Consider the following 18,044-nt stretch of genomic DNA (forward strand, 5'->3'; position numbering starts at 1 on the left):
TACAGAGAGATGTACATAGAGGCACATACACAGATGGTGGACATAGCGGTTGTAGTAATGCGCACTGCTGGCTCTGTTTCTTTAAAATGGGCTTAAGAACTTCCCCACAACCGAATATAAAGTATAATAAGAAAATTTCATGTGCTTTTAGAATTTGACCATGGTTTGCATTATTTATAAACGAGTCGGGAAAAGGAAGAGCTACGGGGGCAGTCTCCTAAGGGCAGGGCTGGTAGGGTATGAGCATGTAGCTAGCACAGGCCAAACATTCTGAAACCAAAACTGAAAATGAAAAATTATTCTTTAGAGGGGTTTCCAGTTTGCGTCTTACCACAATTATATACTGAATTAAGAATGATTTAAAAACTCATTGGGGATATGAAAATTCATGAGATCATCAGCCTCTACTGTATTAAGAGGTGAAAAAGCAAGAGGACAGGTAGACTTGAAAATAATAAAATGGAGAGGGGAGAGAAGGGGCACAGAGAGAGAGAGAGAGAGAGAGAGAGAGAGAGAGAGAGAGACCTCAAACCCAGAGGAAGCCAGCTGACTGCAGTGCCGCAAAAGCACAAGCACTATTCCAGACCATGGGCATGCTGTCACCCGACCCCTCACGTGGCGGAGGAGGGTGGGGAAAGGGAGAGGGGACACACAGGGCAGAAGGAACAAGGCACAAGACACAAAAGCGCCCACATATGAACAAACAAAAACCATCACACGCACCCACACATCAATAACATAAAGACTACACCATCCGTGCGTTAAATCACTCATGCATTTCTCAGACCATGTGGTATCAGGATTTGGCAGAGTGGTTTTCGCATTGCTCAACATGCACACATAACACAGGATTCTTCCTGTCCAGGCCTTAAGGATGAGCTCCAAAAACACAAATGCTCAAGATCCTTATTCAAAGAAGATCCCTTGTGTCAGCCTAGTCTAAAAATCCCATTCTTAACACTCGTTTATCTTTACTATCAATTAAATCCTTAAAAGCACATTGTGGCTAATTGTTGTTTGGTTTTCTTTTTGGAGAAAATCCACTTGATTTTGAATCATGCCCATGCACTGCTAACCTTCCAATACATGCTTATTCCAGTCAGATATTGGTTAAGAACAAATGGTCAACATACATCAACAACTGGTATAAACTTCATACATACTCTAGCAACACAAGCTTGAATAAAATATTTTAATGAGTCTTCAAAGGGAAAGCTTTAAAAATTGTTATTTTTTTCTTTTCCTTTTTATGATAAAAACACGGAAATATAGAAGGAAATCCAGTATGAAAACTTTTAAGACCAAATAAGATGGCCATAGCTGATTGACCTAATGTCTTGTCATTTAAGTTGCTAAGTTATCAAACCATTCAACATTTCTAGGCCCAGATCACCATAACAAAAATCTCAAGATTATTCTCAAATGAATCTAAGTCAAATGGTTGCTGTAATGAAGAAGTTGTGTTTTCAGCTACAATTCACTAGAATAAAATCAGTTCTGTATCCTCATCTCTTCGGAAATCTCAGATGCTGCTCTGTAATTTCCACCATGTTCTATTACCTTTTCTATCCTGACAACTGACCTGGAAGTTCTTCCCCCACATCAAGTAAAATTTTAGATACTATCTGGCTTTCATTACAGCTTCCTTGCTGTGGGTTAAAGAGTATGCTGTTTAAAATAGTGGCTGGAGCCCTTTGTCAAGATGCCACAAGGATTTTGGACAAGGTAAAGAATGCATTTATAAGTGTATTATACAGGGATCAGCCTAGATTATCTATCACTTTTCTATCCCTCTGCCGTTAAGAAGTCAAATTCAAAGTATATATATAAAATACAATAAATCCCTTGGCTCTAGGTATATTCTTCATGCACTGTTAGTCAATAACATCTTACTGAGGTATCACTAACTTGAACATTGTCCCCAAATGAATAGGAAGGCAGTTGCTTCTCACAGTACACAAACATCTCTATTACCTGCCACAGAAATGCTATAATTAAAGTCCCATTCCAAGTGTCTCTTCCTTATGCCACAAAAAGAGATCACCTTCCCTTTCTCTCTCTCCAGGGAAAGACCTGATTAAAACTAGTACTCTAAAATCAGGATCAGCCTGTAGGTTAACTTCTTATTTTTCAGATTAGGGGACAGATTTCCTACTTCGAATAGCCTATGCAACTCTGAGACCTACGTTCACTAGAGTCACGTAAGAACACGAATTTTATTTAAGGGACCTAGAAAATAGAATTCTGGAGCTTTAGGAGACAAATGATCAATATTTCTTCAAGGATCTCACAGAATTTAGGAATCATATGGTTACATTACATCAGGGGTGTCCAATCTCTTGGCTTCCCCGGACCACATTGGAAGAAGAATTGTCTTGGGCCACACATTAAATACACGAACAATGATAGCTGATGAACTAAAAAATAAAAATAAAAATAAATCTCATACCGTTTTAAGAAAGTTTATGAATTTGTGTTGGGCCGCATTCAAAGTTGTCCTGGGCCGCATGTGGCCCATGGGCTGTGGGTTGGATGAGCTTGCATTTTATCTTGTAGTTAATTATAGTAAGCTCAAAACTTAAAGTATCTTAAAAAGAATACAATAAAATCTCTCTAACTACATTAAAATAACCCTTTGAGAATAATCGATAAAAGTCAGGAGGTGCTCAATTAATGATGAAACCTACAAATAACTGAGCTTAATGGAGTGCAATGCCTGAGATGTAGCAAGCACTACGGGGCATTACCTTAGAAAGTGGAAGTTTTATACCTAATTGATTTCTCATGACTGTCAGCGTACCTGGCCCCTTTATTTTATGAACTTGTCCCTTTGCACCAACGACCAGAAAGGGCAGAAAGAAATACGAATGGGGTGAGGAAGGATATATTGCTCAGTACCTACGCTTGTTTTGCTTTCTCAGAATAAGTCATAGGAAGTCAAAAGATGGGGTGACCTGCCAAGCATCAAGGCCTGACCTTCAAGGACAGGTCCTACAGAGCTTAGAGATTTTCCAACTGGTGAGTTATCAAATGTAGGACTCTAAGTGAGTCAGTGTATGCCAGGAAATGTTTCTCTAAAAGTTGAATTAACATGGCAGGGTTGGCTGATCACCTTTTGTCATTTAAATGATAGATTTCCACCCTGTACAACAACAGGCAAACCAATTAAAGTAGGACCTTTACCAAATAATTCCCTTGGATTCAATTATTAAAATTCAGCCCAGTTTTAAACTAACATATCTTTTCTAAGCACAATCTTGTCAGGGTTAGATTTGAGCTAAGTAATAAAGTAATATACAGATGAAACATGATTCTCATTTTCTGATTGGAGAGAGATAGAAAAGTTAATGGACTTATTCCAATCCAGTAAGTCATTGGTGAGATGGGGAAAAAGAGATCATATTTCCTGATGCCCCTCCTGAGCTTTACTCACTCAGTTTTTATCACTTTGTGGTTAAAAACGTATTACTATTTTACCTGCAAGCCACACACACACCACTAACTTATTTAAAGTCCCATTTAATGCTGATAAAATCGGCATATGGTATCATTCTTGGTTTGGAGGAGTTTTCTGCCAAATGTGAGCGTAAAGTTATATGAACACATAGAGATTAGGAGTGAACCAGTGAGGGGTACTGGGATAAATATGATTAGCAACATAATTAAAGTCATGACCTTTCTAAAGAAAAGCAATGACTTTCCTCATCATAAGCTCATGATTTTAAACAGGAATCTTCCTCCCTGGTCTACCCTTCCATCTCAACTTTACTAAGCGACACAAATGACTCCTCTTCAAAGTTTACTTGGGACTATGGCCTATATATAAGCAAAGCAACTGAGCCTTTAATTCAGATGTTACCGTTTTCCTGCAAATACTCGTTTGTTTGAAGCCCCATGTATTTCAAGGTTCGGTGGAGTTTTGTAAGTAAGGAGGACTCTGTGCAACTGAAACTCCTACAAATTCCAGCCACCCAGTGGGGAGAAGGTCTCATCTCAGATTGCATCCATTGGTTACTGAACTCACAACAGAAATGACAAGACTCAACATCTTTTCAAACCTTAAAAAATTATAGTACATTTATGAGGTCAGTCTACTTGAAACATGATTTCCCTTGAAGACTACATTTCTCTTTTTCCCAGGCTTGCCTTGCCTCTCAGCAGCGCTGAGAAAGTAGATAAACAGTAATGTGATACCAACCGTGAACTGCTGGTTCTGTCGTCGCCGTTGTGTCTACAGACGGGAACAGAGGATTGGAGGAAGGGAAGAAACAGGAGGAACGGCATGCAAAAAAAGGGAAAATGGAAAAAAATGGAACAGATAATATATGAGCAAGCTTTCAAAGAACATCGCGTGACAAGCAATAATAAATGAAAAGCAAAAAGCATTTGAAGTGAGTTGCACTGTTTTAAGACATGCCTTGAGCTCAAAGCTGCGAGCCAGTGAGGAAAACAGTAAATTCTTTGGTTCTGGGGGTCTTGCCAGGACACATATATTTGCTAGTCAATAGTCAGGTGGACATGCAAAGTGATGAGAAACACCAGTGCAAACTCAGTGGCTGGTAGATGGCTCTTAACGCATCAAGGCTCAGGACTGCGACAGAAAAGCTCAGTCGAAAGGCTGGTTAAACAATGGATTCATAACATTCAAACATTGCCTTTGTTTTAACCCAACCCACCCGGGCACTTGGGCTTCTTGACTGCCAATTAGGCATCATTGAATCAATCACACTTTTAGGATCCTCTTACTGCTTATGCTCAGATGCCTGCAGATGAATAGACAGGTTTAAGTTTTCCATCCAGTGTATTATTGCAGCACAGTTTAGCTGGAAAGTTCAATTAACTGGGAGGCCATGGCAATGAACATGTCCAAGGTTTTTCACAGATTAATTTCTACACACACACACACACACACACAACCATTCTTCACTCTAAAGCTCTTAATGTTAAAATCCAAGAGCAGAAGCCTTTCATGAAAACATCCAAGTTCACACAATCTGCCAAATGCTACTTCTAATCATATGACATTCCAAGAATTTAAGTATCCAGCCACCCTTTCGCTCACAATTCAGAACCACATTCATTGTTCTGGGGGGCTGGGAGTCCTGCTTTCATGGCTGGATTAGGAGAGAGTGCAGTTTTTTTTCCCCCCATTGCTAGAAGAACTTGCTGTGGAAGGAAATGTGTTTTGTCTCTTTCTTCTTCTATTTGATGCTGTTCAAGTTTTCTCCTTCTTCTACCAGGCTTCTAAGCCAGGCTTGCTGTACTTGCTCCTGTTCACAAGAAATTCCTCCAAGGAGCTCAAGGAATTTTCTTTATATTTTTGGCTACAGGGGAAGTGGAATAAATATCTAACAAAAGGCAGGGTGACATTCTTTTTCCAGAGTCATTTTATCACTCTTCTAGTCAACCTCACCCAGGCACGTTCCTTCTACGATTCACTGCTGGCGAAAAGAAATGGTGATACTGAGACACAAGCTAGTCATCTCTAGTCAAATGGTGGTGGCTGAAGTAGGATTCTGGGTTAAACTGCAAGCAAGTAGTTCACTGTCCTTTTGTAGAATGCGGCTACTTAGCTGGTAACTGCTTTCATGAGCTGTGGAGACTCCAAAAGACTTTCTGATTCAACACAGGCAATGTTTAAATGCACTGGAACTTCATATGAAACTTTTCTGGGGGGTGCAAATGAGCCTGGTGCTTCTGATTTATCAGTATGACACATGAATTCACACCGGCATTCCTCTTCAGTTGGCATGCCTTCCTCAGGATCCTATACCATCAAAAATTAGATCCCTTCTAAGGAGCCAGAATTAACCAGAAGTCTGAAAGGCCAATGCAGCTTAATATTACTGATAGCTTAGTTTCTAAAGAATAGATGAAGGAAAGAGAAACATACAATATACCGCGTAAGAACAAAATACTTACAAGTCAAGTCTGTGTGCATAAAATAGCAGTAAAAAACAATACAGAACACTGTACAGTTGAAACACACTCTGTCACAGATTCTCCTGACACACATGACACATTTCCTTAGTTGAAACATCCAAGTGCAGCATTAGGTACTTTAAATTTGAGGGGAAGAATCAAATGCCCATTTGTACAGAAACATGGATATGCATGTTAATACATTTTATAGATAGGCATTGGCTCCTTTCCAAAATTACAAAAAAGTAATCAACACTCTGGCTCATTATTTTTGTAGTAGCTCTTCTAATACGCTTTCTTTCCTTTTTCTTTTTTTTTTCTTTGAGATGGAGTTTCGCTCTTGTTGCCCAGGCTGGAGTGCAATGGCGTGATCTCGGCTCACTGCAACCTCCGGCTCCTGTGTTCAAGCGATTCACCTGCCTTAGCCTCCCAAGTAGCTGGGATTACAGGCATGCGCCACCACGCCTGGCTAATTTTGTATTTTTAGTAGAGACGGGGTTTCTCCACGTTGGTCAGGCTGGTCTCAAACTACCGACCTCAGGTGATTCACCCGCCTTGGCCTCCCAAAGTGCTGGGATTATAGGCGTGAGCCACTGCGCCCGGCATGTGCTTTATTTTCACCAGGTAAATAATTAAGTACGAATGAAAGAAGGGCGGGGGGTGGAGTAAAACCTAAGGGTTAGAGTCATCAAAAATAATATCTGAGCATTAATCAACGACCCCAATTTACTGTCTTCCTACATCACAACGTCATGTCAGCTTTAAGATGAAATTAAACCAAGTAAAGCTAGGCGTCTGCTCCTAGGTGGGTACTAGAAAATAAATGAAGGAAAATCCACAGTGCATCTTGTTTCCCCGTTCTGGGGATGGGAAATCCATCAATTGCACCCAAAAGGGGAGGAAAGTGGGATGTTGAGAAGAAAAAACACATTCTGAAACGGTTAACAGCAAACACATGTTCAAGTCAAACACACGATTACTGCAGCTGGAAATGGCAAAACCACGATCAGCAATGGGGTAGGAGACTGCAGCAGAAACACAGGCTGCCTACAAAGTTCAGAGCAAGATTGACGGTGTGTCTGGGGAGTCACTGACTCCATTTCTCTAAGAGCATCTGGAATGCTACTTGAACAGAGGTTATTTTCAAGTAAAGAATTAAGAAAACATTCTTTAGAAGTAACTTTGTGCTCCCTGCAGGAGACCGCTATGACAGAATCTAATTCTCCTTCATAATTGCATTATGACTTCATGCAGAAACCAGACACCCTGGCTCTGAAGTGAGTGCAACTCTGTGAGGCAGGATTTATTAGGGTATCTTAATCAGAAAACCGGAGAAATGTGCAAACATGCCCTGTGAATCAACTTGTGCGGTTACCATATTGTTGGGTAACATTCTAAGTGTAGAGGCAAAATGCAAATAGTAAAATTTCAATATAAGTGATAAATGCTACAATCAGCTTGAAAAATGAGAAAGTCTAATGGCCCTAACAAAGCCTTTTTAAAACCTCATCTTGCTGCTGCCTTAAAAAAAAAAAAACCTTGAGCTAGCTTATGAGAAAAACAGGTCACAAAAAATTGAGCTGGACTTATGGTGGTGTTGGGTTATATAGACATTTAAAAGGCCTAGCTGAGCTACTGTCTCTTATTTTAATTTTAATTACAAAGAAAGCAAATTTATTGCATATTTATTTTATATGGCCAAGAAAAAACAATCCCATCTTCTTGAAAACCCAATAAGTGTGTACGGTCTTAACAGTCACTCTCTGGCTATTTTATGAGTACAGTCAAACAAGGTATCCAAAGAAGGGCCCAGCACTCTTATTTGAAAGATGCACATTCTACTCAATATTGACTTCTCTTCTTAGTCTCCTAGTCCTACAGTTTATCAGACCCCATCTTCAATAAATGAAACATCATATACATTTATTGTTGCAGTATATTTACAAAATAAAAAAAGCTCTGACAATGTGTGAAATTAGAGACACTAGCAATTTAACTAAGTAGCAAAAAAAAAAAAAAAAAAAAAAAAAATTACTGCAGGAGAGGCAGCTGGGCAATATTTAGTTGAAACAGTCATGTGTAAGCTCCACTGTGGCACATTCTAATCCTTTCATATGGATTCTCTCCAAACTTAGAATTGTTCATTGAGTGTGACAGACTGGGGGTTTAAAACTAATCCATAAATTGGTCCATGGTCTCAAACACAACGGGTGCCATAAATGAAAATGAAAATCCTAGAACAAAATTAAATTCACAACCTTAAATATTTTTTCCCCCAATTGATCTGTGGTGCTCCTGCTTTACAATGCACAGACTTGCAAGCCTGCATTTTGGGGTGTGTTTGAGTAAGGTGTATATTAAAAAAAAATGCACGGTGTGATAACCCACAATCTACTCAAAACCGGAGCTTAATTGTAAAAAGATTAAATTCTCTCATTTTTGATTGTCATAAGCCTAAATGAAAGCATACTAAGCAGTTAGACATATTTTAATACACTTTCTCCCAGTTTATTTTCTTAACTGAAGTCAAGAAGAAGCCAATGGGTTTTCTTAATTGAATTCCCCTTCAGTTTGTGTTATGGAGGTGCTTTAAATCTAGACACTAGGATAGGCAAGGAATTCCCCTGACAATTTTATTTTCGTGGTTGTGCTGTGCTGGCCAATATATATTAAATATATATATATATATATTTTTTTCTCTTTCAAGTTATTTGAACTCGATCGAAAACAAAAACAACTGCCAGAAAATTAAACTCTGGAATTTATTTTCTCCTAGTTTCCTGGCTAATTCTTTCCATCTATGTTATGTTTTAATCAAACTCCCCTGTCTTAGGGATGGGAGAAGTGGATAGGAACGGAACGAAAACTAAAAGGCCCAAATAGGAGAGCCAGGATAAATCTCTCTTCCTTGTTAAAGTCACCTCCCCTGTGAGTGAAGAGATTGTGTGCTACAGAACAGCAGGAACAGGGGATGATTTTTTTTTTTTGGATAAGCAATTTCAAGTTTTGTTAAAAGCTTCTTCAGAATTGTTCACTCGTGCTGTTGTGCCCCTGAGATCTTTTCATTTGCAAACCAGATGTTCTGCAAAATAATAGGAATCTGTATAGTGGTTTCATTTAACAAGAAAAACAATTCCTATATTATGTTGTGTGTGAATGCTCAGTGGAAGGGGGTACAGATAAGAGGAAGGCACAGGGGAGGGAAGGAAAAGAAGAGGGTGTTGCCAGGAGGGTACTGATGGAGAGAGGAAAGAGGCTGTCTATAAGTTGTGGCACATTTTTAAGTCTTGGCAAATTTTGTGTTAGGTATGGGAGGGTTGGGTCCTTCAGTCAAGTCTTTTATTTTTCACTACCAAGATAGCTCTAAATACCACTTTTTAATTCTGGGAAACCTGTATTCACAGTATTATTTGTTTGCATTGTTGATAGGTCTTTAGTATGAAAACATGTCACATCTTTATCTCCAGGATTATTTTTAAAATAAAGAGCATAAAATTATTGAAATTATGATAGAGGCATTAAAAACTTTTCCACTCGCATCATATTTCTCATTCATTTTTCTTAAAAATGTGGGGTCAGGTGGCCTCCATCACTGTAGTATTCAAGTCTTTTCTCATTCCCTCCTAAATCAATATGGTCAAAAGCTGGTTAGCTATGTTGTTATTTGTAACAGGTTTACAATCATCAGGAAAAAAAAAATGTAGACACTTAAGACAGTATGAAGAAAAATGGATACACATTTTTTGGAGTAAAAACTTCAAAAGGTGGCTTATTATATAAAAGGTGGCTCATGAGTATTTACTAGTGCTCCCAAAACATTCTTGTCACTAGGCATACTGGCATATCAATAACACTTGATGAATATTCAATAGATGCTGAATGAAAAATAATCTTAATGAAGTAGATGTCAACTCTAGAAAAAAAGGCAATTTAGTAAACATTCTGGGATGAAGATGTGTATTTCCTAGCAAGAGTGGCCCAATCTATGCCTGGAACATAAATACATGCAAAATAAACACACATTGAAGATAGATGCTTGAAGTAACATTGGACCTTCATGCGTAACTTCCAAAATGCCATCCTTTCTTATCCACATTTTGTCCCTTCTTTGGTGGCACAGACCGAAGTCCACTGTGACACTCTCCTCAGTGCCTATGGCACCTTCTGCCTGTGTCACCGAATCGCCCCAATTGCACAGTATCTCTTATTGGGTTCCAATGTGTGTAACCTGTTCTCACAACCGTATTATAAGGGGTTTAGGGAGTATTTTGTCTCCATAAGCACTAGCATAGTGCTGTACGTATTATGGGCATTCAATATTTGTTGAGTGCATAACTAAAAGCAGACCAGCTCTTGAACCATGCAAATATCAATAGCAAAGAGTAGGAATCATTAGGCTAAGACCCTGGGGAACAGCCAGCTCTATTTGGAGGAAAGCTCTCTATTATCATTTAGATGGTCAAGACGTAGACTCAGTCTTAAGGACAGATGTGCTTCTTTGCTTTGTACCTAAGGAACTAAAAACATGTGCTCTGGTGTCAAGTTTCCCAATTGGGCATATTCTATAAATATCACTGAAGGATAAAGGCTATACCCACCTTCTTTATTTATGTGATCTAATCCACATTACATATAACAAAAGCTTATGATTTCAGACTATGAAAGCCAAAAATAATAATGTGGGCCTGGGGGTAGGAATCATTTGCTACAAGGTATATTGGTTTTTGAGTACTTAGATACCAATAAGAAAAGCCTGGCTATTTTCTTTTCCTAGGAACACAAAATATTTAATTGGGTACATACTTTTAAAAAGAGGAAAACTCATTTAGAAATGACCTACTTCATTCTTATGAAAGGATTTTTTAATATGTTTCAGAATTTGGCCCTATAGCTATTCATTTCTTATTCTAAGGTGGTTTTAATTTTTTAATTTATGACAGTCACACGTATAGTGTGACCTTCAGGTGGAACTCCTCCCGGTCTGAATGTTCTCTGGAAGTTGCTATGAGTATTTAAAGCTGAGTGTGGAGTCCTTTCCATGATACTCCTCATCAAGCATCTAACTCAAGATGCAACCAGGCAGAAACAAAACAACAGCCACGCTAACTAGGAAGGGAAATGCAACATGTTTTCCTGAGATGATTACAGGAAAAAGCTGATCCAACTGGAAGACAGGGGCTAACACTATTATAGAAATGGGTAAGTTTATGTACACCTAACACACAAAGTCAACTAATTACAAAGAAAGTTAAAAACAAGACAGAACAAACACTTCCTACTCACCCACACTCCCCCCACCTCCCCCTGCCACCCCAGCACGGCAGTAAGTTTTTCTTCTCTTCTAGCTTTTGACAGGAATCTGTGTGAAGAACTCTTACCCGGGGTAATGGCTGGCTGTCTCCATCTTTTAACAAAGGATTCCAGGGGCAATTTAAATTATGCAATTTATGTTCCATATGACAGCATATATCTTCATGAATGAAACCACATGGACAATTTGACACAATTAAAAAAAAAAGGAACAGGAGCTTGCCAATAGCAATAGTTGAAACAGAAATATATGGTCAGAATATCAATATACAGGAAAGATAAGAGACTTCAGGGAACCTCGTGGCAAATCATAGTGAGGGTCTGAACGGCTCCCAATCTAAAACTGTTTTATAGTTGGAAAAAAATTTTAATGACACTATAATGGCTTCATGGTTTTAAAGCCACAACAAGTTGATATGGCAAGTTAACATTAAATACAGATGCTCCTTGACTTACAATGGAGCTATGTCCCAGTCAACCCACCCTAAGTTGAAAACATTGTAAGCTGGAAATCCATCTGATACACCTAACCTACCAAACGTCACAGCTTAGCAGAGCCTCCCTTAAACATGCACAGGACACTTACATTAGCCTATAGTTGGGTAAAACCATTTAACACAAAGCCTATTTTATAAGGTGCTGAAGATTTTATGGAATTTATTGAATACTGTACTGAAAGTGAAAGGCTGTATGGGTACGGTTTCTGTTGAATACGTATTGCCTTTGCACCATCCTAAAGTCAAACAATTGTAGGATGAACTATCATAAATCAGGGGCTGTTTGTATTCCTTTCAGTACTTCAGAGACTACAAAAATTTTTCCCTCGATAAGGCCACACTTAGATGCGTGTCTTCACGTGTAACTCTCCAGAGCTGCTCCGTATAGGGTAAGCAGGAGGCAGAAAACGCCCTGTGCTCCCACCCATGAGGGGTGTGATTCTGGGTGGGCAAAGCAGAGTCAGATTTGGCTTATAATTCTTCTCTTTGAAGGGTCTCCACGACGAAGCTTTAACAGGTTTCAAGGAAGTCAGGTGACTCAGAACAGAATGCCAGTCTGCCTTCCTAACAAGGGGAACAATTTGATTATCCTGGTTATGGAAGATAAAAGATAACACTGGAACATTTCCTTTCAGAGAAATCAGAAATCAACTATGACTTCTCAAGTTTAAAAATATTTTTCTATTGCATGTGTACATTTTTCTTGTAATGAAACTCTGACCTAGGGAATGGGTTTCAGTTATTGCATTTGACTGGGAGAAAAGAAATAGATGACTGTGGACTTCTTTTTTTTTTTAAAGCTCAGGCTTTATGTTGCTGTTACCGAATTTGGCTGTTGCAGCTTTGAAGGCTAATGGTGGCTGTAATGTACCGAACAGTGCAAGAGAGAAGAGGAGTGGACATTAATTTAGCTATCCATTTGTCAGGATTCAGTCTGGAAGATTTTTTAGGAACTAATCTAAATCTAGGGGATACCCTGGACCTTTAAAATGGGACACAGAATCATTCAGCAGCATAACCTTTAATCTGTTTGGAGAAAGGAGCAAATGTTAAATTCTACAAGTGTACTTTCTGGGCAAGATAAATATATATAAGACTGCTTGTTAAGACACAGTAAGCCTAGAAGATCACATCCATTAAGGCAACGAATTCTACAATGTTGTGTTAGTAGCAATTTTAGTTTAACTACTCTTGGGTGTGCCCGTGAGATTCTGGGCATTCAGTACCACAAATGTATTTTATGTGCAGGGAGGATTCAACTGCTAACATCAAGAGGCTAAAGTGTATCTATGAGATCATCTTACGTTACCTTGAGCTGAGAGGCCAGTAGCAGAGAGGCAGAAACAAAGACAAGTTTCTGTTAGCGGTACCTTTGATGTGGACAGAAACAGAGCATTGTTTATTTTTTAAATTTCCTCTTAAATGGAGTCTCTGCAGTCGGAACTGTGATAACAGTGAGTTGTAGCTGTTTGAGGACATAAGATTAGCTTTAGTCTGGAGTGAAGGATTAAGAGCTGTGAACTGAAGCGACTCTGCTGAGTTGCTGAGATTGATTGTGAGGGGGGAGGAGTTCAGCGAGTGTTAAGAAAGGTCTTAAAAAAAGGCATAAGCTAGTGAGAAGGCCAGCCGCAAATGAAAAGTGTTGTTCCATATAAAAGAGAAATGTGGTGTTTATATACAGCATGAATAAGGTCTCGAGTGCCTTAAAATGTAAAACCTGGATAGCTACCTAGCTGGCACCTTCTAGAATGAGTGGTAATAAATGCTGGCTCATACCTGGGCAAGTTCTGCAAAGATAAAATAGACTGCTGATATGTTTTCTTAAAGGGTTAACATATGTAGGGCAATGGAGAATTAGGCAATACATTTTATACTAATATCTAAAGGGCCCTTCACAAGAGTACGAGTCTAATTTGGTTTATGAACTGGGTAAGAGGCAAGAAATCGGAAAAGGTAAACATCTAGTTCTTAGTATGAAAAGCTGATAGCACGGTTACTCTGGAAATCAGAGTTAGGAAGAAGCATCTTTGATATGCTTATGAATGGTATAGAAAATGGAAGGAATCAATTCGCTAGACCCATGAACTGAGTTTACTTAAGTTTACAGAGGGAAGTAACAAAGAGCCAAAACAGAAACACACACAGACAAGAATCTAAGAAGCAGCCTGGTTGGAGCTGAGTTTAGAGTGAGACATGAAAACCGATTGATGGATTTTCAGAAGATTTTAAATTAAGTGCTGGCACTGATGGTTTTGTAACCAATGTTGAGAAGCATTGGCTTCCTTAAGGGTTCTCTTTGTTCCACTGTAATGGGTAGAAAAGTGAAGAAAACTGAGAGTAGACAATCTATTGTTATATTTCATCAACTGATGAGGCCTCCTCTTTCTTTGAACACTTTGAATTTTCATCATCTCTATCTTATTGACTCCCACGAAAACTGGAAATGTCTCCAGCATGTCAATGAAAAGGAGAGCAATGATATCTAGGGTGCTAAAAAGGAGCTGACCATGAAGGGTGGGGAGTCAAATACTCAGTGTTCATAAAGAAGTCCAGTCCTTGCAGTCTCACCAGTTAACAAAATGCAGTGGAAAAGTTACTCTTTCAAGAGATTTTCTTTTTTTTTTTTCTCACAGAATAATTAATTTCACATGTTTTTGTGGTAAGTCCCTGTAAACACAGGTGGGGAAGGCCTTATCTATGGAAATCCTTCATGTCAAGTGGACCTAGTATGGCTGGAAGCTTTCCTACTTAGGTAGGCAGAGGAAATCCCATGGCTCCCAGACAAGCCACATCAAGCAGTATATGAGAGAGCCACTGGATGCCAGGAAGGGCTGGATGGCATGCCACCTCCCTCAGTGACAGAAACAAGAGACAGTAAAACTCATGCTGAATAAGAGTTTCAGACAGTCCAAAAAGATAAAGCCGCAGAGTTAGAACCACAGTGGCTGCCTCTTCCACTCCTCCAATGTGTGACCGAGGGCAGGGAGGGGCACGTGAGTGCTCAGCATGGAAAAGACAGTGACTCCCTCTGATCTCTTGTGACTACCTAGGCAACACAAACAGGTAGTAACACTGTCAGCGGGTACTCTCTGGAGCAGGAAGGATGACTATGCATTTAGTAGCATGGCCCAAATAGGCACATTGAAGTTAGGAGTGTATATTTTCCCTTACATGGACTGAGATGAAACTAAGACAGAGACAAGATTGAAAGCCACAGTACTTACCATTTCATCAAACATGGCTAAGCAGAAGCTATAGGCGTGTTCTCTAGCAGCCAGCTGCCATTTTCCCTAACATTTTGCTTTGAATAGTGATGTTTCAAAAAGAATTCTTTTATGCATGAGCTGCAAAATATCTGACGTACTGTTAAATGCTTGGATGTTTCTGAGGTCCTTAAGATTCAACTTAAGAACATAGTATCTAATGTCGCTGGAGTTCCAAAATAAAGGAACAATTAAATTTCAAGGATTTAAAGGGAACTTTTTGGCTTCTTTTTATACATACCAGAAAGACAATATACATTCAGGACATTTTCAATGGTAATGAAGGTACCATACCTGTGATGATGGTAAGGATGGTGGTGGTGGTGGTGGTGGTGGTGGTGGTTGTTGTGGGAGGAGGGATAGTTGTGGGGGGATCTGGATAGAAAAAAAAAGGAAAATCAAACCCACAATGCTGAACACAACAATGACCAGTAATGACAAAACAAAGGCATGAGGACATTGAGATGTTTGTTTGATGGCTTCCCCCTTTAAAACCAAAAGTTCTTTCCCTGCAAGATTTATGTCTTGTAATTATATCCCAAAGCCTTAGTTGGAAGGGCTGAGAAAAGAAGAAAAGAGAATTTTCATTAACGAAGTGAATTAGGGATGAGGAGATGTGAAGAGAGGGGAGGAAAAATCAAAACATACAACACCCCTCTTCCCTACCAGATTTCAAAGGTGAGGTTAAATCAACTCAGTACCAAGAGGGTACAATGGTTGTCATTTCGTTTCAGCTTTTACAGATGGGAGGAAGGAGGAGGAGGCAGTGCTGCTCTATTAGGGGGCTCATACCAGCCAAGGATGAGTGTGCCCCTGCACACTTGCTCTCTGTGACTGTTAACTTCATTATTCTCCATCAATACATCCCAGCAGGAAGTAAAACTACTTCTACACTCATAATAAATACAAAGAAGAGAGAATGTCACCAGTAAATATCAAGTTCCAGGCATGTGAGATTTTACTGAGATTTTATTTTTTAAAAGTCAATAAATTTTACAACTTATAAATATTAATAAGTTGCCTTTGCTCATATTAAAAGCTTGACCTAAGTGGACTACAGTGATAAAACTGAAAGAACGTTTTCCATCTTGTAAACAAGAGAACTAAATATAAATGAGACTCGACCTTCAAAGCCAGGAACCTGATAGGGAACCCTCTGTCAGATATTTGATATACTGTATATTCTTCTATCGTCTCAAAAATTACTTGGAGACAAGGGAAGGGCAAATATGAAAGAGAAAAAAAATTCTAAGACCAAATGATCAAACTGAATGTGTTAAATTGTCAGCAAGACTTTGAACTAAGCAATCATTCTGCTATAATAGAGCATAAGATGATTTGAAAGCTTTTGATTTTAAATTTTATCTAAAGCACATCAACTTTTTCTCCCTGACACATCTGGTGTCCTTTTATCTTCAAGTGAGCTCTCAGATTGTCTAATTAATACATCAAAACTTTAATTATATACTGCACCTTTATTGGGCTTGGTGTAACTTCCCAAAAGTTTATAAAAATATTATTTTGGTGCTTGGTTGCAAAGTCTACTTAAAATGATTCCTACCATCGATCAACAATCTGAGGTTTTAATTTTCTTCACAAACTGCTTCTCTCACACAAACACACTTGGATGAAATTAACAGAGAAGAAGCTACTGTTCTGTTCGATGGGAGGCTCCGTTCCTTTAAGTTGGGGATACAAGCAGTTTACATTTTTATTTTAAAGGAGCCTCACAGAAGTCCAAAAAAGGATGTCATTTAAAAATAATCTCATTCTCCTCCAAGAAGTAAAAATGATTAAGTTAGTAATTTTAAACTACCTGTTTAAAAGAAAGGCAGAATGAGAAATGCAGTGATTCAGGCCATATGTTCAGTCTTGCTCCTTCACACTTTTCATGGAGGCCACAGGTGGGGAAGCATTTTGTGAGCTGGAAACTCATTTGGATGCACCTACACACCTGCTGCAGGTGCCAGTGCAGATACAAATGAACCAAGTGCACTGACCCCTGAGCCCAGCACTAAAGACATCCCGCTGCCTCCACTACACAACTTAACTATATCCAGAGAGGTGCCTGCTGCCCTGCACAGGGTCAGTTAATGTGATTTTTCTGTTTTGCTTGAATTACTATATCTACCACTGAAAAGGAACATTTGTTCCTGGGAGATTTTCCCTGATATACTATAATCCTATTTCTTTTTTTTTCAGATGGAGTCTTGCTCTGGCATGATCTCAGCTCACTGCAACCTCCGCTTCCTGGGTTCAAGTAATTCTTCTGCCTCAGTCTCCTGAGTAGCTGAGACTACAGGCATGTACCACCACACCCGGCTAATTTTTGTATATTTTTTAGTAGAGACGGGGTTTCACCATATTGGCCAGGCTGGTCTTGAACTCCTGACCTTGTGATCCGCCCACCTCGGCCTCCCAAAGTGCTGGGATTACAGGCATGAGCCACCATGCCTGGCCTATAATCCTATTTCTGCACCTATTCTAAAGTATTGACATAAAGTGTGTGATGTCCACAATACAGTAAGAGTAGATCTGAAGGTGATTTGAAAATATGATTATGAACCAAGGGGTAGACCAGACTAATGAAAGCACAGAGAAAGGTCATCAGTCCCTCCCATTTTGTGCAAATCACACACTTTCAATTATCTTTATCACGACTGGGGCAACTGTTGTCCTTCACATCTGGCTAAAGTGACCTGAAAGAATTAGATTCCCTTAACAGGTTTAATAACCTCAGTGCTTAGATCATTTCTAGCAATAAGAGCAATGTTAGGCCACTATTTAAGAAAGTACAGAATTGGAGTTAATGAGCTGTGTTTGACATGTAGAGGCTAAAAGAATAAAACCAACTGGGGCTCGGGCACTAACCAGCTAGATTCTTCATGTGTAGAAGTTGTTTCCAGAGAGTTAAACTATATGGAGGCATGCCAACTTTTAGTTCATAAAAGATTTCCAAAATTACGGTAGTAATACAACAAATCAGCTTTGGAAAGAAAATCTACTCAACACCTTCCCAAAATGCTAGAGTATTTTGTTAATAGACTAGTAA

General features: G+C 39.1%; 1 protein-coding gene across 6 annotated transcripts in view; it reads right to left on the reverse strand.

Annotated features, from left to right (window-relative positions):
- CADM1 (cell adhesion molecule 1) overlaps positions 1-18,044 on the reverse strand; it is a 337,589-nt gene that overhangs the window by 24,868 nt on the left and 294,677 nt on the right. For 2 of the 6 annotated variants that reach the window (XM_023208281.2, XM_026451742.1), the window contains exons 8-9: positions 15,287-15,367; positions 4,199-4,231 (exon numbers count right to left, since the gene is read on the reverse strand). The exons of 2 other annotated variants lie outside the window; for them this stretch is intronic. In XM_023208281.2, coding sequence (XP_023064049.1) covers positions 4,199-4,231; positions 15,287-15,367 — 114 coding nt within the window. The remainder of the gene's footprint in view (positions 1-4,198; positions 4,232-15,286; positions 15,368-18,044) is intronic. 2 more of the 6 variants (XM_031936682.1, XM_023208282.3) reach the window with 2 other exon arrangements.

This window comes from Piliocolobus tephrosceles, chromosome 13, assembly GCF_002776525.5.
Source record: "Piliocolobus tephrosceles isolate RC106 chromosome 13, ASM277652v3, whole genome shotgun sequence".
NCBI classification, from domain to species: domain Eukaryota; kingdom Metazoa; phylum Chordata; class Mammalia; order Primates; family Cercopithecidae; genus Piliocolobus; species Piliocolobus tephrosceles.